We start from the raw sequence: 23,938 nt of genomic DNA, 5'->3' as shown, positions 1-23,938 counted from the left end.
ATGCCTGGTCTTCCAATTTCCTAAGGTCCACCTGCAATTTTTCACAATTCGCATGTGTTTTAACAACTTTGAACAGTTTAGTGTCATCTGCAAATTTAATCACCTCACTCGTCATTCCAATTTCCATATCATTTATAAATAAGTTAAATAGCACCGGCCCCAGTACAGACCCCTGCGACACTCCACTGTTTATTCTCCTCCATTGAGAAAAATAACCATTTAACCCTACCTTCCATTTTCTATCCGATAACCAATTCGTAATTCACAACTGAATTTGGCTACCTATCCCATGACACTTTAATTTTCTCAGGAGCCTCTCGTGAGGAACTTTATCAAAAGCTTTCTGAAAATCTAGGTACACTATATAACCGGCTCACCTTTATCCACACCATCAAAGAAGTCAAGAAAATTTGTGAGGCAAGATCTCCCTCGGCTGAATTCACGCTGACTCCGTCTCATTAAATCATATTTGTGTACGTGTTCCAAAACTTTATTTTTTATAATCGTTTCTACCATTTTGCCTGGCACTAAGTGAGGCTTACCGGTTTGTAATTTCCCAGATCTCCCCTGGAGCCCTTTTTAAAAATTGGCGTAACATTGGCCACCCTCCATTCTTCAGGTACTATAGATGATTTTAGCGACAGGTTACAGATCACTAACAGCAGGTCAGCAATTTCATGTTTGAGTTATTTTAGTACCCTGGGATGTATACCATCCGGTCCTGGCATGTTATCACTTTTTAACTTGTCGATTTGGCTTAGTACATCTTCCAGATTCACCAAGATTTCTTTCAGTTCCTCCACATCACCCCCCTTAAAAACCATTTCCGGTTCTCTTACATCTTCTTCCGTAAAGACTGAAGCAAAGAATTCATTCAGTCTTTCTGCTATGGCCTTATCCTCTCTGAACATCCCTTTTGTTCCTCGATCATCCAACGGTCCCACAGATTCCCTCACAGGCTTTCTGCTTCTGATGTACCTAAATGTACCTAAAAAAATTGCTATGAGTTTTTGCCTCCTTTGCAAGTTTCTCTTCATATTCTTTCTTAGCTGTCTTTATCAATGCTTTGCAACTAACTTGCCAGTGCTTGTTTCTCTTCTTATTTTTGTAATTCGGATCCTTTTTCCATTCTTCAAAGAATGTTTTTTTGCTGTAAAAGCCTCTTTCGCTTCACCTTTTAACCATGCCGGCTCTCGTTTCCTCTTCTTTCCACCTTTGCTGATACGTGGAATACATCTGGTCTGGGCTTCCACGACGGTATCCATGCCTGGTTTACAGTCCTAATCTTTGCAACTGATCCTTTTAACTTCTGTTTAACCATTTTCCTCATTTTATCATAGTTGCCCTTTCGAAAATTAAATGCCCCTAAAGTAGATTTATTTTGTTCCTGGTATCAGCTCAAATTTGATCACGTTATGATCACTGTTTCCTAGTAGACTCAACACAGTTAACTCCTGTACTATGTCTTGCATTCTACTAAGGACAAAATCCAAAATAGCACACCTTGTCGGTTCCTGGACCAGTTGCTCCAAGAAGCAGTCATTTATGACATCTAGGAATTTTACCTCCCTAGCACTCCCTAATGTAACATTTAACCAGTCAATGTTGGGATCATTGAAATCACTAAGTTTCTCAAATTATGTCCTATCAGGAACCACAGGGGATCCCCAAGACACTGCAAGGCCCACCCACTGCACAATAATCACACACACTGTGTACACACCCACTCAGTCAAACAAAAGAAAAAAGTGGAGAAAAAGTCTCAATTCAGCTTCATCTGATAAAAAAAAAAACTCCACTTATAAGATCAAAGTAGGTAAAGTCACAAACACACATGTAGCAACTTATCAGCAATGAGAAAAACACTGTAGCAGCCCTCGAAGGAACCACCTCAAAAATTATTAGGACGCCAAATTTCAAAGTTCAAGTATGTAAGCACAACATGCAGTACATCTTCAAAGTCTCAAACAATGTCAATAGTGAGCAGAAAAAAAATTAGAAAAACTTAGCTGCAGATGGTATCCAAGCTATCTTCCAAGCACCAAAAAGGTACTGGCCCGCTTGGCCCTGCAGCCAGTCACACCAGACGGAAAAATCTCTGTTTCACTATGCTGCGTCAGGGGAAAAGGTCATCCTACATCACCAACAAAAGTTGAGGCCCACCATGTACTGGAACTGCATCATATTCAAACACATGGACAAACTCTGGCACTGAGAATTTCAGCAGTAAACATCTTCAAAAAGGAACCCAAGCTCCTTCCACCACAGCCACGCACCAATCCTGGAACATCCTGTGGTTCCTGATAGGACATAATTTGAGAAACCTAGTGATTATATATGTCCTTTCCTTAGATATTTTGAGTAATTGAAATCACCCATTATTATAATGTTGCCCATTTCTCCAGCTTTCCTAATCTCTGAAAACATTTTTTCATCTGTCTGGTCATTTTGTCCCGGGGGGACAGTAGTATAACCTTACCCTTATATTCCTTCCCTTCGCACATGGAATTTCTATCCTTAAGGATTCCACACTGCTATCTATGTCATGCAAAATGTTTATTTGATTTGATTCAATTCCCTCTAACATATAGCGCAATCCCCTCCTTCAATTTGATCTACTCTATCCTTGCGATATAATTTGCACCCAGGTAACACAGCGTCCCATTGATTGTCCTCCTTTCACCAGGTCTCCGAGATGCCTATTATATCTATCTCATCATTCAGTGCTATATACTCTAACTCTCCTATTTTATTTTTTAGGCTTCTAGCATTTGCATATAGACCTACTCAACAGCCCATTACCTCTCTCACATTTTCCAGCCCAGCACCAATCTTATTGCTCCCCCCCTCCACTATGGACCAGTAGAAACATAAGAACGTTACCCTACTGGGTCAATACAAAGGTCCATCTAAGCCAAGTATTCTGTTTTCAACTGTGGCCAATCCAAGTCAAAAGTCTCAAAAGTAGCAAGATCCCATGCTACTTAAACCCAGAGATAAGACGTGGCTTTCCCTACCTTAATAATTTATGGACTTTTCCTCCAGAAATTTGTCCAAAGCTTAACTATAAACTGATTTAAAACAACTAGGAAAAATATTTGTACTACAATGTGCTACTATGCAACTTCATAGTGTCCCCCCCCCTAATTTTTGTACTTTTTGAAGCAGTAAACAACTGATTTGCATTTACCCGTTCCACGTTGCTTAGGATTTTATAGACCTCGATCATATCTTCCTTCAGTCTTCTTTTTTTCAGAGCTGAAGTGCCCTACCTTCTTTAGCCTTTCCTCATGCGAGTCATTCCATACCATTAATTAGTTTGGTTGTCCTTCTTTGTATCTTTCCAGTTCTACTATAACTTTTTTGGAGATAGGGCAACAGAATTACACTGTATGGAGCAATACAGAGGCATTATAATATTCTTAGTTTTAATTCTCTGCTCCTTGCCTAACAATCTCCAATATTCTGTTTTCTTTTGGGCTGCTGCTGCTGCTCACTGAGGACTAGTGCTGCCCGATTCGCGATTCAAATCGATTCTCCGATTTGTTGGCCCCCTTGCTAGAGACCCATTCGGGCTTTCTTTTTGCCACCGGAGTCCTTGCTTCTGATGTAACTTCCGGATACTGGATAGGAAGGTTGTTAGAAAGAGAAAGGGAGAGCTGGTGGGGAAGGAGGGAGAGATGCTGGATGACAGGGTAGTTGAGAAAAGGAGAGATGGTGGATCTGGGCAAGATACCCTGGCAAGCAAGTTATCAGAAGATATTTGTTGCAAAGCCTGGGACCAACATGATTTGAAAAATGACCAGACAACAAAAGGTAAAAAAAAAAAAAAAAAAAATTATTTTCTGTTTTGTTGTGTCAGATTGTATCCTGCCAGAGCTGAGCTAGGATTTAACAGAGAGAGGCAAAGTCTTTTTTTGTTTGTTTATTTTGTTTACACCACAGCGCCAGTGTGGGTAGGAAAGGGAAAAGGGGGTGAAGAGGCTATAAAATAAACTCACCAGGATGTTTGGAAAAAAACACCCAATTGTGCAAAAAATTTGATTCAATAGGCTGAATCGAATCAAATATTTATTCCTGATTCAGGCAGCACTACTGAGGACATTTCAGTCTATGCCACCTAGATCCTTTTTCTTGATGCTGACTCTATAAAGTGCACAAAAGTTGGGTACCAAAATGCTGGGCACCAAGAACAAATTCCATATCAGAATCTATCCTCCCCATCATTAACTCCTCCCTCTCCACGGGGACAGTACCACTCAGCTAGAAGTCAGCTACTATCAAACCCAAACTCAAGAAATCCACTCTTGACCCCAATGAACCTGGCAACCACCGACCAGTCTCCAACCTCCCATTTGTCTCCAAACTCCTAGAACGAATAGTGCTCCGCCGATTACATCCTTTTATAGAAGAACAAGCGGCCCTGTCTCCCGCACAATCTGGCTTCCGAAAAGGCCACAGTACAGAGTCAGTACTCCTGGATATCATAGATGATAGTTGGTCAATACTTGACAAAGGCAGCGATGCCCTACTGGTCCTACTTGACCTCAGTGCTGCCTTTGACATTGTCGACCATCACCTCCTCTTATCTAGACTCTGTGACCTCGGAATCAAGGACTCAGCCCTCCAGTGGTTCACCTCCTTCCTTCACCAAAGAACCCAAACAGTCCTACTAGGGCTGACCAAATCTGACCCCAAACCTATCAAATATGGTATTCCCCAAGGCGCCCTTCTATCCCACCTCCTTTTTAACCTCTACATCAGACCTGTCCTAGATATAGCCCAGAAGTACATCAAAATTCACTCTTACGCCGATGACATCCAACTGCTCCTCCCACTAAGCAAAAACCGATCATCCCAAATTGATAACCTCCAACTCTGCCTCTCTGACATGAAAACCTGGATGTCAAACAACAAACTACAGCTGAACGCTTCCAAATCCGAACTCTTAAGGATTAGGAAAAAAGTACCAAATACACACGCCCGACTCTATCATGGGACTCCACCTCACTAACAGCAGCAGATCAGGTACGCAGCCTAGGAGTAACATTAGACGACCACCTGTCCCTATCCACCCACATATCTCAAATAGCCTCCACCTCCTTCTACTACTTCCGCCAACTGAGAAGAATCAAACCTTAAATCTCCAAACCTGACCTAGCCCAACTCCTCTACGCCTATGTTCTCGCCAGGATGGATTACTGTAACTCCCTATTTAATGGAATGGGCAAAAAAGATCTAACATGCCTCCAGTGCGTACAAAATGCAGCAATCCGCCTCCTACACAACCTCAACTATTTTCCCAGCAGTCTGTGCAGAGCACTGGCTCCCGATCAACCAATGCTGTGCTTCCAAGGCCCTGGTGATAGCACATAAAAGAATCTACGCCACCACCCCAGCATACATAGGATCCAAGCTAACCCTGTACACCTCCACCCACCTCCTCTGCTCTAAAATGGAGAAACGCCTATATATCCCCCCAGGAAGGTCTCTCCTGTCAGAAACCACCTGCAAACGCTCCTACAGCCACTTCATCCCCTATCTCTGGAACTAATGCCCCCCCACAAATCAGACTACAGAACTCTCTGATGACCTTCCGGAAAGCAGTAAAGACCCTCCTCTTCAACTGAAATTCTAACTGCATACTACCCCTTGACCCCCTATAATCCCCCTCATTTCTGCACTCTCCTGTACTTAAGTTGCTGCATAATCTTTGAACTATCCAAAATGTACTTAAGTTGCTGTATAGTCTTGTACTGTCCAAAATGTTTTCCACTGTGAATGTTGGCTTGTAACACGTTCTGAGCTACTGGGATGACGGGATAGAAATCGAAATAAATAAATAAATATAACCAATACAGCTCTCCCTCCGTATTCATGGGGGTTAGGTGCAGAGCTGGCCCGCGAATAGGGAAAAATCGCGAATAAGTTTTGAGGCTGGCTCTGACCAACCCCCACATCCCCGGACCTTTCCTGGTGGTCTAGCGGTGACGCAGGGCAGGAGCGACCTTCCTATGCTCCTGCCCCGTGCAGAGCCATCATCAAAATAGCTGCCGTGAGTTCCCGTTGTAGTCTCGAGACTACAATAGGAACTCATAAGAGTAAGGTCTGGGGAGGTTCGGGCAGCCTGCAAATAGAAGAAAAATAGAAGAAGAAAAAAAAAATTGCGACTAATCAAATTCGCAAATAGGGAAACTGTGAATACTGAGGGAGAATTGTAGTTTGGTCTCAGTCATGCTGGTCATGATAAGCTATTATCCATCAGTAAAGGTGACAAAGAAGTGCATTTTCCCACTCTTGTATAGTTCCTGATTCCTGTGAATCTGGATTTTACTAGGGTGGGGGGGGAAGCCTATTTAATTTTATCTCACTATTCATAGTAAACATATTGGTCCTGAACAAATGTCTTTTTGTCTATGATTTTAATTCAGGAATTGGGCCATTGAGTTTTTCACATCATAAACACAATAAATGATCCTGAACTGAAAAGTCCATCAAGAGCAAAGATTAAAAATATAGTACATTTTTATTCTCATTCTATCATATCTCTAGAATCTGATGTACAGCAAAAGGAGAAATGTGTTTTAGCTTCATACAGTTTTTTTTTTCAGTCTTCATCCTAGGACTGTGATTCTTCTTCTTGCTTACCTTTCAATACAGCCACTATCTTCCATAGTAACGTCGCCATGGTTCTTCAACTTTCTGTAAATAGTTGAAGCAATATCCTTGGCAGAGGACATTTTATGTTTTCCTGGTAAGAAAAATAAATTTATCCTTATGCTGGGATGTAAAATATTAGGTAACTTAAAGCTGGCTTTTATTTTTCCAATATTGAGATTACAGAAACAATATTTACATCTCACAAAATCATTTACATATTACTTGAATGGTTTGAATGTCACAGCATAAGCATACAGTACCCCAAAATTTAGAGAAATCTTTCTATCTGCTCCCAGAAAACAATAATACTAACCTTTGTTGACTACAGCAATAATATACAAACATGCTGAAAGGCTGACAATGCCCTCAATATCTCCAGAAACAATGGAATCCATAAGTTCATTGCAAAAGGACCTGAAAAATAATTTGAAAATAAATATTAACTGTCATGTGGCTTCTTTATAAATGTAAGAGACTTAAAGCTTAAAAACAACATAGAGGTTCGCGGATAGATTTTTCAGTGCCAGTAAATGCAATGCTAGTTGTGGGTGTAGGTATCTGGGTGCATGACAGCAGCCATGGTCATCTTGGGGAGAGAGGAGTGGGAGAAGGGTAAATAGGAGTGCTCTGAGGGTCAGAGGGCAGGGAATCAGTGCACTGGTAGTCATTGGGGGAGCAGGACAGCATCGTGCAGGTCAACAAAGGGCTGGGATGGACTCAAATATAAACCGATACCCCCATTTTGGGGACTTATTTTAGCCCAAAAATCTTGGTTTATATTCAAATATATATGGTATGTTAAATTTCTGTTATTTTCCACAATACAGTGCAGATATTGAAGGTTTATTTAATAAAATACTGCTAGATTTTTTTTTGCATAAAATGTCTTTTTATCATTATTTGATAACAGGAGAATGTTGTCCTATAACTTTGTAGTTGTAACACTTATTAGTGAGGTTCTAAGGACTCCAACCTCACTTGTTATACTGATTTATTGTTCTTTTTCAATAAAACAGACTTGACATAAAATGTCTTTTTTATCAATGTATCATTGCTGAGTGTGAAAACATAAAAATTATAGCTATAATACCAAGAAATTTAATCCATTAAGCAAAAACACACTCAAATTTTAAGAAAAATTGAGCTTTTGTAATTAGTAGTTTTGAGGAACCCCATGATGGGCTTTAAAATTATTATTTTTTAATTATTTTCTGATCAAGCACAATCAAATTCACAGTTTTTCCAACTTCAGATGGATTGACATCTAAAGTTAAGTATATAAAGACAAACTCTAGTATATGTACAACTGCTGATTTAGAATTTATGCTTGGCATGCATCATCCTGGCACCTAAGTGATCATAGCTATCAATCCAGGCTAGGAGGATTACGGTAATTCTGATATTACATTACATTACATTACGGATTTCTATTCCGCCTATACCTTGCAGTTCAAGGCGGATTACAAAAGATTTGACTGGACATTTCCAGTGATGATCACATTACAGAGGATTTTACTGGACATTTTCCAGTGAGGATACAAATTTTTTTTTTTTCTTGGGGAACTTATGGGTTGGATAGAGAACTAACAGTGCTTAGCAGTGTGATATTAGCAAATGGAACACAGTTAGAGTAGGCAAGATTACAATCTTTATATGGTCTGTTTACTTGAAGGGTGATTAGGTGTGATACTTGGGGGAGGAATGACTGATGGTAGATGAGTTCTGTCGAGGTAGGTGAATTATCTGGAGGTAGGTGAACTTAGCTGGAGGTAGGTGAAGTGGTTTAAGGTTTTTGGATGAATTTTTTAAAAAGCAGGGTTTTGATTTCTTTACGGAATGTTTTGAAGTCGTCCGATGTTGTCAGCAGGTTGGAGATGGAATGGTTGAGTTTTGCTGCTTGTGTTGCCAGAAGGTTGTCAAACATTTTCTTGCGTTGTGTGCCTTTGAGTGGAGGGAAGGCAAAAGGATTTGGGGTTCTTCTTTGTCTTGTGGTGGAGATCTGGTTTAAGCGGTTGTTTAGGTAGGATGGGGAAGAGCCTTGTATTGCTTTGAATAATAGGCAGAGGAATTTGAATTGAATTCGTGCTTGTATGGGTAGCCAGTGGGAGTCTAAGAAGGCGGTTGTTATGTGATCATATTTTCTAAGTGAGTAGATCAGTCTGAGGGCGGTGTTTTGTATGGTCTGGAGTTGCTTTATCATAATGGCTGGACAAGGAAGATAAAGGGAGTTGCAATAGTCCAGCAGACCTAAGACTAGGGATTGTACGACTAGTCTGAATTGTGTTTGGTTGAAGAATTTTCTGATTTTGCGTAGGTTTCTCATGGTTAGGAAAGCTTTCTGGGTCGTCTTGTTGATTTGGGACTGCATTGTGCAACATCTGTCTATGGTGACTCCTAGTAGTTTTAGTTCGGGTTGTATTGGGTATTTGGTATTTTTGATTATCAGTTCTGTGATGGTAGGAGATTTGGCTTTTTCGAGCAGGAGGAATTTTGTTTTTTCTGAGTTTAGTTTTAGTTTATGATCCATCATCCATTTTTCTACTGTATCTAGGGTTGTTTCCAGCTTTGCGGTGGTGGTGGGCTCTGAAGGGTCGAAGGGGAGGAGTATGGTGATGTCGTCTGCGTAGCTAAAGGATGTGACATTTAGGTTATCTAAGGTGGCTCCTAGGGAGGAGATAAAGAGGTTGAAGAGTGTAGGTGAGAGAGGTGATCCTTGTGGAACTCCGCAGGGATTTGCCCATGGCTCTGATTTGATATCATTGTATTTTACCCTATAGGTTCTTGATTTGAGGAACCCTTGAAACCAATTGTAAACTTTGCCAGAGATCCCTATGGCGTCGAGTATCTGTAGTAATATGGTGTGGTCAACTAGGTCAAATGCAGCAGAGAGGTCAAGTTGTATTAGTATCATCTTTTTTCCTTTACTGATGTGTTGCCGGGCTGTATCTAGAAGAGAGACAAGTAGTGTTTCTGTACTATGGTTGGTTCGAAATCCTGATTGTGAGGGGTGGAGTAGGTTATGTTTTTCCAGGTAGGTTGTGAGGTATTGTGTGACTAGGCCTTCTATTATTTTGACGTATATTGGAATTGAAGCGATAGGTCTGTAGTTGGAGGGGCTATCTATTGGGCCTTTGTGATCTTTCATGATTGGGGTGATTAAGATCTCTCCTAAGTCCTGTGGGAATTGGCCTTCTGTTAGTGTGGTTTGAATCCATAACATAAAGTTGGTTTTGAATGTGGTGGAGGCGTTTGATAACAGGTAGGTGGGGCAATTATTTAGTTCGCTGGAGGCATGGCTGTATTTGTTGTAGAGTCGGTTCATATCCGACCAAAGTAGGATTGGGAAGTTGGACCAGCTTCTGTCTGCTACGATGGCTTCGCCTGTTATTGGGTTTGTTGTTATCTTTTCGAGATGGGTGGGTGTATCGATGAATGCAGTTCTGATGTTAGTGATTTTGTTTTTGAAGTAGTCTGCTAGGTGGATGGCTGTCGGTGGGTGGGTACCTTGAGTGGCAAGATAAGGTTTAGTATCAGTGAGGTTCTTTACTAGGTTGAATAGCTTTTTTGTGTCTGGGATTTTTGTGCCTATCATTTTGGAGTAGTAGGCTTTCCGTTTTTCCTTGAGTTTGGTTTTATATTGGTTAATTTGATTTCTCCATGCAGTTTTAGTGTGTTTTAAGCTCTTATTTTTTTTCCAGTCTCTCTCTAGTTGTCTGCAGAGCTTTTTTGATTGGAGGAGTTCGGAGTCGAACCATTTATCAGAAGGTCTACATATTTTAAATTTTAATTTTTCTGGGGCTAGTTCATTCAGGATGGTTTCGCTTATGGTTCGCCATTGGGATATGAATTCGTTGGGGGCTGTGTTGGTGATGGAGTGGTCTGCTTTGTCCCAGAATGTGGGGGGTTCAATTTTTTGGCGTGTTTTGAAGGAGGTTTTTTTTGGCGGTTGTTTGTTGATGTTTTGAGGCCAGTTGATGTTAAAGGTGTATTCATAGTGGTCTGACCAGAGTGAAGGGTGCCAGGCCCCATTTGAGATATGGATTTTGGGTTTGTGGGGGTGTTGGGTCATGTAAGCAGCGACATCTAGTTGGTGGCCTTTTTCGTGTGTGGGTTGGGGGTCGAGGATCTGGTAGTTCAGTGCTTTGAGGTATGAGAGTAAATTTATTACTTGTTTAGAGGTGTGATCTTCAAGATGGAGGTTTATATCTCCTAGGATTAGATTATGAGGTGAGGTTAGGGAGTTCTGGTAAATAAATTCTTCGATCCGAGATCATCAAGTTTGTAGACAACACAAAGCTATGTTGGGCAATCAGATCGCAGAAGGATAGCGAGGAACTCCAGAGTGGCAGATGAAGTTTAATGTGGAAAAGTGCAAAGTAAAGAACAAGGAACACGAGTATAGAATGTCAGGTGCAACTCTGGGTAAGAGCAATAGATAGGACCCTGAAACCGATAGACACAATGCGCGGCAGCGGCAAAGAAAGCAAATAGAAAGAATGTTAGGCATGATAAAGAAAGGAATCATGAGTAGATCGGAGAAAGTTATAATGCTGATTTACAGGGCAATGGTCAGACCACACTTGGAATACTGTGTCCAACATTGGTCTCCCAACCTAAAGAAGGATATAAAACTGTTGGAGAGGGTGCAGAGACGAGCAACGAAGCTAATAAAATGTAGGGAGAACTTGGAATATGAGGAACGACTTAAGAGACTGGGATTGTTCTCCCTTGAGAAAAGGAGACAATGAGGGGATATGATCGAGATTTTCAAAATACTGAAAGGAATCGACAAAATAGAGCAAGAAAAAAATTATTTACAATGTCCAATGTGACACAGACAAGAGGACATGGACTGAAGCTAAGGGGGGCCAAGTCCAGGACAAATATCAGGAAGTTCTGCTTCACGCAACGAGTGGTGGACACCTGGAATGCTCTCCCAGAGGAGGTTATTGCGGAATCCACCGTTCTAGGATTTAAAAGCAAACTAGATGCACATCTCCTTATGAGAGGCATAGAGGGATATGGGTACTAAAATTACACAAGGTGTACACATGGCTGGGCCTCCGCGTGTGCGGATCGCCGGACTTGATGGAACGAAGGTCTGATCCAGAGATGGCAGTTCTTATAGGAGTAAGATTCCCACTTATCCAGTTAGGGAATGGCCAATTAGCAGGGATATTGAATAGTTAGTACTGCAGAAATGCCACTGAATATCCGGTACTGGCTAGCTCAGTGATGTTTAACTGGGCAGGAGCCTCTCTCGCCCAGTTAAACCCTTTTAATATTGACCTTCAACATTACTACTGTATTTCATATTTCTCAAGAATTATCTAGAAGCTTACAATTTACAAATAAACCAGGATTTTTTTCTTGTAGTTTCACTAAATTTACCATCTTCAGTATATATTTATCATAAACTCAGGAATCATCAGCACTTGCACACAGCGTACAGCAGTTATTCCTACAACTCCCATGTTGCATGATAATTTAGTCCTTCAATATCTGTCCAGATACATGGGTTTGTGCAGTCCTATCAGAAGGTGGAGGCTAAGAACTTCTGATTTCAGAGTAAACCTATAACTGCTCTATGCAGTCTCCAGCTACTCAGTATTTCCATATCAAAGTAGATGAAAAATTATTAAGAAAATAACAGAATTAAACCCATTCCTTCTGAAGAATGAGAAAACAACCTATAATAGACAACTCTTGAAATTATCAGGAATGATTCCCCACATGAGAGAGCCTGCAGCTCTGAAATTCACGTGGCTGAACAAACAGCTACCAGGAACACTGTCTTTATGGTGACATCCTTTGAGGTGATCATCTTCAACAGCTCAAACGCTAGCTGCATCAGGCTAATAAGATTCAAACCTCAAGATGGGACCATTGGTTGTCAAGGGGAGAGGGAATCAACTTTAACCCACACTCCTCCCTCCCCCTGCCTCAGAATTCGATCACAATGGAATCTCAAATCAGCCTGTTATATCAAGCCAATGTTGCCACCTGAACTTTAAGAGATGCAAACGCCAAACCAGTCCATCTTGCAAAAAAATCCAAAATCTCTATGGACGTCTTAAGATGACAAGAGGTGACGATCAACAGAACCCAAAACCACAGAAGTAGAAGATGAACAACAGTAAGGAAAAACTCTAAACTTTATTGACTGCAACATTTGGAGATCTAAAACAGTTGCCCAATGTGGCCATATTTTGCCATCATAAATGTGTCAGGGGTACACTGTCAAAACTAATAGTTATAGTTAGGTGCCATCAACTCATGTTCGAGTCCTAGCGCTTGATGAATTACAGATATAAAAAGAGATCTGTTTTGTGCTAGTCCGGTAAGGTTCTCCAGCGTCATCCCCATGGTTGTTTTCAACATGCCCAGCCATCTGATTGCAGGTCACCCTCTTCGACTAGTTCCTTCAATCTTCCCAAACATAATGACCTTCTCCAATGATCTTTCTCTTCTAACAGTGTGACCAAAATAAGATAGTCATAACTTCATCATTTGGATTTCGAGTGACATAGCCAGTTTGATCTCTTCCAAAATCGATTTGTTAGTTCTTCTGGCGGTCCACGGCATGCATAAAATCCTTCACTCAAATGAGTCAAACAATCTTCTTTCTGTCTTGTTTCCATAGTGACCAGCTTTTGCATCTGTAATTGACCATTGAGAAAATAAGTGCGTAGACAAGTCTGATCTTTGCTTGGAGTGTTAATTTCTTGCCTCTGAATACTTTGTCAAGAGCCTTCATTGGAGAGTGACCCAGTGCTATTCTGTGGGGGTATTTCTTCCCTGCTAGTTACTTCTTTGTTTACAAAAGAGCCCAGGAGATTGAAATCCTTTACAACTTCTATTCTATTCTATATCTTCATCATTTTCTGTGTTCATGATCTTCATCTTATGTTCAGTTCTAATCCCAAGTTTTGACTTATGGCTTTGACTTTTCTCAGTAGGAAAACTAAGAGAAAAAAAATCTGTAATGTAGAAAACAGAATACAATCAAACCTTGGTTTGCGAGCATAATTTGTTCCAAAAGCATGCTTGTAATCCAAAGCACTCATATATCAAAGCAAATTTCCCCATAGGAAATAATGGAAACTCAGACGATTCGTTCCATAACCCAAAAACTTTAATACAAAATACTTTATGTACTCGTATTGCAAGCTCGCTCGTTTAGAACATTCTTGCAGCATCAGAGAGAGAAGAACCATAGGCTCAATTGTGATGATGTGACGCATGTATACTGTATGTACTCGTATTGCAAGACTTTGCTTGTTTAGAACAGTCACTACTCTCCTACAGTGTCAGAGAAAGAAGAACCATCGGCTCAGTTGTGATGTGTGTATACTGTATGTACTTGTATTGCAAGACATTGCTTGTATATCAAGTTAAAATTTAATAAAATGTTTTGCTTGGCTTGCAAAACACTTGCAAACCAAGTTACTTGCAATCCAAGGTTTTACTGTATATTCTTCCCCCTTCAAATGAAAATTCAGCTGAATTCAGAGATGAGTAGGTTCAGAACACTTTGGTATTACAGCATGGCTCTTGAGCACGCAACGCCACTGTGCAAAAGCTATTAAGAAGAACATAAGAACATAAGAAGTTGCCCCCGCTGAGTCAGACCAGAGGTCCATCCTGCTCAGTGGTCCGCTCCCGCGCGGCCCATCAGGCCTAGTGCCTGAACAGTGGTCCCTGATTAATTTTGTAATTTACCTCTAATCCCATCCCTATAATCTACCTCTACTCTTATCTGTACCCCTCAATTCCCTTTGTCTTCGAAGTACCTATCCAAAGCTTCTTTGAACCCCTGTAGCGTGCTCCTGTTTATCACATCCTCTGGTAGCGCGTTCCATGTATCTACCACCCTCTGTGTGAAAAAGAACTTCCTGACGTTTGTTCTAAACCTCTCCCCTTTCAAATTCTCTGAGTGCCCCCTTGTACCTGTTGATCCCCTTAATTTGAAAAATCTGTCCCTATTTTTTCTATGCCCTTCATGATCTTGAAGGTTTCTATCATGTCTACTCTAAGTCTCCGCTTTTCCAGGGAGAAAGGCCCTAGCTTTTTCAGTCTGTCAGTATATGAGAGGTCCTCCATGCCCTTTATTAGCTTAGTTGCTCTTCTCTGGACCCTCTCAAGTACCTCCATGTCCTTCTTGCGGTACGGCGACCAGAACTGAACACAGTACTCCAGGTGCGGGCGCACCATAGCACGATACAGTGGCAGGATGACTTCCTTTGTCCTGGTCGTGATACCCTTCTTAATGATACCCAACATTCTGTTTGCTTTCCTTGAGGCCGTGGCACACTGCGCCGACGCCTTCAATGTTGTGTCTACCATCACTCCCAGGTCTCTTTCAAGGTCGCTCACCCCTAGCGCTGATCCCCCCATTTTGTAAGTGAACATCGGGTTTTTTTCCCCTATATGCATGACCTTGCATTTCCCTATGTTGAAACTCATTTGCCACTTTTTGGCCCATTTTTCCAGTGTTGTCAGATCTTTTTGGAGATCTTCGCAGTCCTCCATGTTATTGACCTTGCGATATAGTTTGGTATCATCCGCAAATTTAATAACCTCACACTTTGTTCCTGCCTCCAGGTCGTTAATGAATATATTGAATAGGAGCGGTCCCAGCACCGACCCCTGTGGAACTCCGCTCGTGACGTATTGCCAGTCTGAGTAATGTCCCTTTACTCCAACCCTCTGTTTCCTGTCCGCCAGCCAGTTTTTGATCCATCGGTGGACCTCCCCTTGCACCCCATGGTTCCATAGCTTCCTTAGTAGTCTTTCATGTGGCACCTTGTCGAAGGCTTTTTGGAAGTCAAGGTAAATGATATCTATGGATTCCCCTTTATCCACCTGGCTGGTTACCTCAAAGAAGTACAATAAGTTTGTGAGGCATGACCTACCCTTGCAGAAGCCATGCTGGCTCGACTTTAGCTGCCCATAGTTGTCGATGTGTTCCCAGATGCTGTCTTTAATCAGCGCTTCCATCATCTTTCCCGGGACCGAGGTCAAGCTCACCGGCTTGTAGTTTCCTGGGTCTCCCCTTGAGCCTTTCTTGAAGATGGGTGTGACATTTGCTATTTTCCAGTCTTTAGGGATAGGTTGCATATTTGTCGAAGTGGCTCAGCTATTTCGTTCCTTAGTTCCTTGAGTACCCTTGGGTGAATGCCATCCGGACCTGGCGATTTGTCACTCTTTAGCCTGTCTATCTGCCTGAGGACATCCACCTTGCTCACCTCTAGCTGGACCAGATTTTCATCCTGCTCTCCTTTTACGATCTCCTCGGGCTCCGGAATGTTGGTTGTGTCCTCCCTCGTGAAAACTGACGTGAAGAACTTATTTAGCCTGTCAGCTATCTCCTTTTCCTCTTTTACCACTCCCTTTCTGTCCCCATCATCCAAGGGTCCCACTTCCTCCCTTGCTGGTTGCTTCCCCTTAACATACCTGAAGAATGATTTGAAGTTTGTTGCTTCCCCTGCCAGTCTCTCTTCATATTCTTTCTTTGCTTTCCTAACCACTCGATGACACTCCTTTTGGTGTTTTTTGTGTTCCTTTTGGTTCTCCTCTGTTTTGTCCTTTTTCCATTTTTTGAATGATGCTTTCTTGTCACTTATCACCTTTTTCACTGCATTTGTTATCCAGACTGGGTTTTTTGTTCTATTTTTTTTGCACCCTTTCCTGTACTTGGGGACGCACAGGTTCTGTGCTTCGTGCACTGTGCCCTTGAGTATGGTCCAAGCATTTTCTACGGACTCCATCTTCCTTGCGCTGTCATTGAGTTTCTTTCCCACCATTTTCCTCATGGCATCATAATTCCCTTTTTTGAAGTTAAGTGCAGTCGTCGTAGTTCTTTTCACCTTTGATGATCCAATTTATAGCCTGTACTGGATCGTGTTGTGATCGCTGTTTCCTAGCGGGGATAGTACCGCCACCTCCTTAGCGGGTCCCCCTAGTCCGCTGAGGATCAGGTCAAGAGTGGCATCACCCTGTGTTGGTTCCATGACCAGCTGTTCCATGAAACAATCCCTCGTGACCTCCAGGAATTTGGTCTCCCTCATGCAGTTTGAGTGCCCAATATTCCAGTTTATTCCTGGGTAGTTGAAGTCTCCCATCACCACCACACTTCCGCTTTTGCATACCTGCCTCAGTTCAGCCTCCAGATCCTGGTCGATTTCTTCCGTTTGTCTAGGTGGGCGATAGTACAGACCCAATTTTATGTCTGCTCCAGTTCCTCCTGGTAGCTTAACCCATAGTGATTCCAAGTCGTCCGCCCTTACTGTTGTTTCCATCCTGGTTGAAGGTATAGAATCTTTTATATATAGCGCTATTCCTCCACCCTTTTTGTGTGACCTATCTCTCCTGTAGAGTTTGAATCCTGGTAAAGCCACATCCCATTAATTGTCATTAGTCCACCACGTTTCTGTGACTCCAATTATGTCTATGCCCTTTTTTTGCTGGCTAGGATTTCCAACTCTCCCATTTTAGCCCTTAGGCTCCTAGCATTAGTGTATAGGCAAAGTAAGTCCCGTTTGTTCGCCTTTTTTGCTGTATGTCCTCGTGGTTTGGCGCTCCTGGCCCCCTCATGAGTTGCCAGACCCCAAGCCTCGTCTTGGTCATCCTCCTCCTGTGGTGTGTCTGTTTCGTCCTAAGCCTGTTCCCCTGTTTTTGGTTGTCCCTCTGGATTCCGTTGTTCTCTATTAGTGCTGCTTGCCAGTTTTATTCGTGCACTAGACCCCTGCAATTCTCCCTTAGGTCCATTTTTAAAAAATTCCCACTCAGACCTGAGCCCTCTTTTACAGTGTCCTTGCTCGATATCTTTGGCCCGGGTCCCCTGCATTGCGTCCTTAGGTTCTTTTTCCAAAAGTTCCTTCCCAGTCCCGATCCCTTTTTCACAATGTCCTTGCTCTATGTCCATGGCCCTGGGCCCCTGTTTTGTATCCTTAGGTCCTTTTCCCAAAAGTTCCCACTCAGTCCCCAGCCCTCTTTTACAATGTCCCTGCTCAGTATCCTTACTTGATACTTTTGTCCGATGTGTCAGATTGACTGTCGGCTTTCCCCTCTTCCTCAGTTTAAAGCCAAATCAATGACGCTCTGGACGTTGCGTGCCAGCATCCTTGTCCCAGTCGTGCTCAGGTGCAGTCCGTCTCTCCTGTAGAGCTTATTCTTTCCCAGGAAGGTTGTCCAGTTCCGTGCAAAAAGGAAACCCTCCTCCTCGCTCCATCTCCTGAGCCAACCGTTTATTGCTTGTAGTTCGCTCTGCCTCCTTGCGTCCGCTCTAGGTACTGGCAGGATCTCTGAGAAGGCTATCTTCCTTGCCCTCAGTTTCAGTTTCCTCCCCAGGATCCTGAACTGATCGGTTAGTGCAGTCCTGTTGTAGTCCCTCCTGCTGACGTCGTTGGTTCCAACATGGATTACTACAGCTGTCTCCTCCGTCTCGGCCCCTTCCAGGATCCTCTCGATTCTGTCGGTGACGTCCTTCGTTCTTGCTCCCGGGAGACATGTCACTAGACGGTCCTCTCTCCCTCCAGCTATGTGACTGTCCACTCCTCTCAAGATTGAGTCTCCCACCACGATAGCAGATCTCCCCTTCTTCAAATGTCTCTCTGATCTCAGGTCTGTATCGGTGGTGCAGTCCTCTAGTCCCTCCTCCGGGTTTTATCAGGTCTCCTCCTCATCTGCCTGTCCAGATTATCCGCAAGGTCCTACTCCCATGGCGTCTGGTGGATTTTGTCGTCCGTCTGTTAGCTCCCTCCTAATGTGCTTGTGGTCCTGTGCCTCCACCATCCTGCAGGGCCTCCTCGATGAACTTCTCGAGTTCCCTAACTTGCTCCGTGATGTGGTCCTCTCTGGCGGTGTCTTCCGTTGCCCAGCACTGCTCCTCTATGGTGCAGAGTCCCTCCAGTTCCTGTACTCGAACCTGCAGTCTCCCGACCTCCTTCTTCAGGCTATCCAGTTCCTGGCATCGACTGCATATGTACGCCTGCCTCCCGGAGGGGAGGTAGTCATACATATGACATTCGATGCAGTATACTGGGTAGCTCTGCTGGGCTCCTACTGCCTCCATTTCTTCTATCCTGTTCCTATGTCCCACGGTGCGTATGGGTGGTGCCTGGCGCGCAGCTAGCTGAAAGAATAGAGAGAGAGAAGAGTGAGAAGAGAAGAAAAGTACCTTAGTTAGATTTTTTGCTGCTGGGCTGCCTGGGCTCCTTCTCAAGGCGCCTTTGCCGCTCGCCTTCGCTGCACGCCGAACGGCTGCGCGCTGTTGGCTCCTCCCCTTTTATGGGAGGGATCAGCTGATGACGTCGGAAGTAGGCGGAGCTATCTCTCGCCTCTTCCCCTGGGCTCTGCTCTGCCCGTTTCGCCTTAGCCCCTCTCTTCTCCTTGTCCTAGCAGTCTCTCTGCACTCCTCCGATCTTTCTCTGCACTCCCTGGTACTGCTCCTCTCCAGTCTCTCCCAGCACTCCCCTGTACTCCTCCTCTCTGCTCCGGTCTCTCCCTGCACTCCCCGATATTTCTCCTCTCTGCTCTGGTCTCTCTCTGGTTGCCACGTGCTCGGCTCAGCCCTCCCAGCTACCTGCTGCAAGCCCGAGTGTCAGCTCCAGTGCCCGAGTGTCGGCTCCAGTTTGGACAGAGTGATGACCACCCTTTCTAGATGTAGGAAGAAAATGACTAGCCGCATATGCAAAAGCATATGTTGGACAGAGTGATCACCACCCTTCTTAGATGTAGGAAGAAAATTACTAGCCACATATGCAAAAGCCTAGAAGTATTTCCAAGCCTGGTGTGTACAGAGGAGGATCCAAGCTCGGACCTAATATCTGTGGTATTTGCCTTCCTGCAGGAAGGACTGGACAGTGGCCTAGTGGTTGTCTCTCTGAAAGTTCAGATAGCAGGGCTCCCATGTTATTGGCTTCTGATTTGGACTGGGATCTTATCAATCAATTGTCCAGATATGGACGCACCTGTATACCCGCTCTGAATAGGAGTACCGCAACTACCACAATTAGCTAGGTGAAGGTGCATGGCATCATGGCCAGCCTGAAGGGTAAGGCTGCAAATTGGAAGTGTTGCTCCAGCATATGGAATCGCGAAAACTTCCTGTGCTCCGGAAAAATGTGAATGTACAGATAGGCCACCATCAAATCCAGCAAGGCAAGAAATTCTCCAGGCGCCACTGAAGCAATCACCAATCTCACCATCTCTATCCAGAAATGTGGTATCTTTAGGGCTGCACTGACCGCCTTCAGGTCTAGAATCGGCCTCCTGTCATCCAAGCCTCTTTTGGGCACTAAGTAAATTGAATTTCAGCTGGAGCCCAATTTTTCTTCTGGTACGGGCTCTATGGCTTCTAAATCTAGCAGCCTTTGTACTGTTGCTTGGACTCTGACCTGAAGATTAGGGGAATCAGGCCCCTCTAAATCTTTGTCTCGAGCTTTAAAATGATCTCTGGCCTGAAGGTCCTCCCGAGAACTGGTGATATCATAGAGAAAGACACGGGGACAAATTTTTCCCCATCCCCACAGGTCTGTCCTTATCCCACACCAGTGAGCTCTGCCTTAACCGAACAAGCCTTGAACACATGATTTTAAGTGTTCAAGGATTGTGCAGATGAAGACAGAGCTTGCAGAAATGGGGCACATGACCTAATTTCTAGTCTAATTCTTTCCGGTGATGTATGCATTTCTTATTTCTGTTCATTGTTATTTGTTTATATTGTATTTTATTGTTGGTTTAAATAAACTAAGACTTAAAAAAAATCAAAACTGTCAGAAGTAATTGCTTCTTTTTATGGGGACAGATAACTTTTATGGGAGGGATGGGCGGGGACCAAGGAGATTCCTGGCGGGGACGGAGGGGATTCTAGCGGGGACGGGTAGGATACCTGTCCTCCCTGCAACTCTCTAATCCACAGCATCCTGCAGGCGGAAATGAAATAAGCAGACATTTTGCTCATGACTCTGAAATGATCATACAGAGCATTGGCTACATAATCCACTCCAGCCACCATAAAATGATGATCCCTCCCAGTCACTGCCTCTGGATCACAGCACAACTTGGAGCGGTAAGCACTGGTGACAAATTTTAAGCGTGCTTCTTAATTTTAAAATTGCTTCTTAAGAACAAAATCCAGCCTACAGTCTTGGGCATCCTTTAATACCACACCACTTTCACTGGGAAGGGAGGTACGCTTGGTTACTTGCACTATCAGGGGATCTACTTTTGGTGGAACAAATTGCTGATTAACTTCAGCATCCATTGGATAGCGCTTTGCAATGGCTTTGGCCAACCAAAGGGGCCCCTCAAGAACCTCCCAATGGTCCCTTAGCATTTTTGTAATGTCTTTATGAGAGGGGAAGCAAAGTCTCGCTTTAGTGATGCTCATAAGCGAGCACTGAGCGGCTGAGTACTGCGGAGTCTCTATCTTTAATTCCTGGAGAGATTTCATAATTATCTCCAAAAGAGCTGAAGGCTTAAACAGTCAGTGCACAGTTGGGTCCTTTCCAAGATCAAGAGCTCCCACCATATCCGGATCTGGTCTACCCAGACAAGAACCAGCATTTCCTGCTACTGAGGACCCAAACTTGGAAAGTATTGATATAGAGCCCTTATCATCCCAGTCCTCCTCAGAATGGACCTCCCAGTCTTGTGCATGGCATTGTTGCTGGGGAAACCCCATGGTTTACTAACTAACCGATTTATTGTGACACGAGTTTTTGAGGACAAGACTGTACTTTATCAAGCTTTTAATTTTTTTTTTACAGGTGCGTTTCCTCACTAGCACACTCCCACCTGTCAAAGTGAAGAGCGATAGAAAACAGCAGAGTAAATATGGATGCTTGGGTACAGATCACCCAGTTTGCCGCTCAGTCTTTTTGAGGGGATTATTGGGATTTGAGAAGTTAAATGTTCAGAAAGAGACTCGGATGGTTTGTACCTGTGCTCGTTCATGGAGAGGACCCCATCCAAGATAGGGGTCTCCCCCCCTGCGAGTCCACTATTTTTAAAGGAAAACACAATTGCACTGGTATGAGGTCTTATACTTGAAAGTTAAATTCACAACATAATGTTTTTAAATTTAAGATACTCCCCATCCATAAAGCTGCCACAATCCCTAGCCCTGCAATCAGGTGTGCTTCCGGGATGACAACAACAAAAAAAACCTCCACTAATGCATTTAGGGGATCTTTTCTAAAGATTAGATTCAAAACTAGGCAACAATCAACAAACTAAAACTAAGCACAGTAAAAACCAAAGTCCTATACTTCCACACCACCCAACAAATGGCACCAAGTCACAACACCCTTCGATCGGGCAATACCCTCACCGTAAATGAATCCTCCAAAATCCTAGTTTGCACTCTAGACTCCACACTCCCGCTCCCAGGGAACCTCAAATCTCCAACCTCCAAAAGAAATCCCTCTTCACTTTGAGACAACTAAGACTAATTAGACCGTACTTTCACCAACACCACTTTGCCCTGATTGTAGAACTGATGATACTATCTCAACTGGACTACTGCACCTCCACCTACATGGGAATCAACTCCACCTTAATCCACAAGATCCAACTCATCCAAAACACTGTTGTAAGACTAATCTTCAATCTAAGAAAATATGACTCGGTCTCAGTCTTCTTCAAACAACTACACTGGTTACCCATCCCATCGAGACTTACATTCAAAATATCATGTATCATCCACCGCATCCTCTACAGAAACTCAGCAGCTCCTCTCATCCAGATCTGCTCGACGGCATGGTCCACCTCTAACAGAACCCTCGACAGGATACTACTAAACCTCCCTTCCACAAAAAATCTACAGTACAAACGTGTCTTCCACTCCATGCTTACCTTTCTAGGAGTAAAAACCTGGAATGACCTCACTGAACGGAACCCAGCTACAGCAGATTCCGGAAAAAACTGAAAACCCATCTCTTCGACACCTAGTCTCCCAATGTCCCTCTTTCTCTTCCACTTCCCTCTCTCTCCTCCTAGCCTCTCCTCTTCCTCCCCTTCCCACCTCCCTCTCTTACTTCCCTTTGTAAGACACCTTGAGCCTGTATAGGTATGTGTGATGCACAAATAGAAGATTAGATTTGCTAAAGAACCCTTTTGTTCTTATGGGCCCTGCTGCAGATAAATGTGCTAATCTTTAATAATAGTCCCCTTAGAAAATAAATCACTGAAAAACAACAGTTCTTCATTTCTTGTAAAAGCAAATACATCAAAGTTTCCTGCTCTACCATGACAAATATCACAATGGTCTCACACTTCTATCCAGTTATACCTCGAAAACAAGAGAAACTTACTTAATTACATTTGCTGACTTAACAATTATGGTCATTAAACAGTTTGAAAGTGGAGGCAAATGTGACAAACTCTCTGGTGGGGCAAGGTCTTCTAAATTTGAAGTCTAAAATAAAAAGGAGAAAAAAATATTTAAAATAAGAATGCATGCAGGCACACAAGAAAAGAAAATACCATAAAAATGAGAAATATACTGCAGAAAGAAAACAATTAGTGATGTTACCGTATATACTTGAATATAAGCTGAGATTTTGGGGCCAAAAAAATGGCCCAAAAATGGGGGTCTCGCCTTATATTCAGGTTAGCGCCCCCCCGGGCCTATTGCAGGTCTCCATCGGGCCTGCCGTAAGACCAATGACAGGAGGGATCTATCCTGCCTCCTGTTCCTGCAGGCACAAAGGGTACACAATTTGATTCCTTAGAGCAAATGGTCTATTATCTGGCAATGACATTGGATGATCTGTCACACTGTCCATGAGATTGTCTAACCCTTTGCCAAAGATCATTTGTCCTTAAAAAGGGAGCCTGCTCAAAGTACCTTAAGAAGCAGAATCTCCCACCTATTATCAGATCTAGAGCAGTATTCTTCAACCTTTTTACACGTATGGACCGGCGGAAATAAAATATTATTTTGTGGACCAGCAAACTACTAAGATTGAAATTAAAAACCCCATTTCTGCCCCGTCTCTGTGAGCTCGGCCCCCGCAAACCATCTGATCCCATCCGCACAAGCCTCAGTTATGATTTTATATTGAATGTATTTTATTAAAGTACAATTGTCATTTTATAAATACAAATAATATAGAGCAAGGATCAACAAAACCCCTTCACATATATCCCCTCTACTATCAAGAAAACTGAATAAGCCAAATTATTACAGAATGCTACACAGAAATATCATGCTAACAGAATACCGCAGTCACACATGACAGGAATAGTGTTAGGGGAGTGCAACTAGGGC

The 23,938-nt window shown here is 43.1% G+C and overlaps 1 protein-coding gene across 5 annotated transcripts in view; it reads right to left on the bottom strand.

Annotated features, from left to right (window-relative positions):
• Positions 1-23,938, bottom strand: part of NCAPG2 (non-SMC condensin II complex subunit G2) — a 180,663-nt gene that overhangs the window by 7,296 nt on the left and 149,429 nt on the right. For all 5 annotated transcript variants that reach the window (XM_033931595.1, XM_033931597.1, XM_033931598.1 and 2 more), the window contains 3 exons: positions 22,980-23,083; positions 6,974-7,074; positions 6,649-6,751 (listed from right to left, as the gene is read on the bottom strand). In XM_033931595.1, the coding sequence (XP_033787486.1) occupies positions 6,649-6,751; positions 6,974-7,074; positions 22,980-23,083 (308 nt within the window). The remainder of the gene's footprint in view (positions 1-6,648; positions 6,752-6,973; positions 7,075-22,979; positions 23,084-23,938) is intronic.

The sequence above is a fragment of the Geotrypetes seraphini genome, chromosome 2 (genome assembly GCF_902459505.1).
Source record: "Geotrypetes seraphini chromosome 2, aGeoSer1.1, whole genome shotgun sequence".
Classification (NCBI taxonomy): Eukaryota; Metazoa; Chordata; class Amphibia; order Gymnophiona; family Dermophiidae; genus Geotrypetes; species Geotrypetes seraphini.
This window is presented reverse-complemented; position numbering and strand designations above follow the sequence as displayed.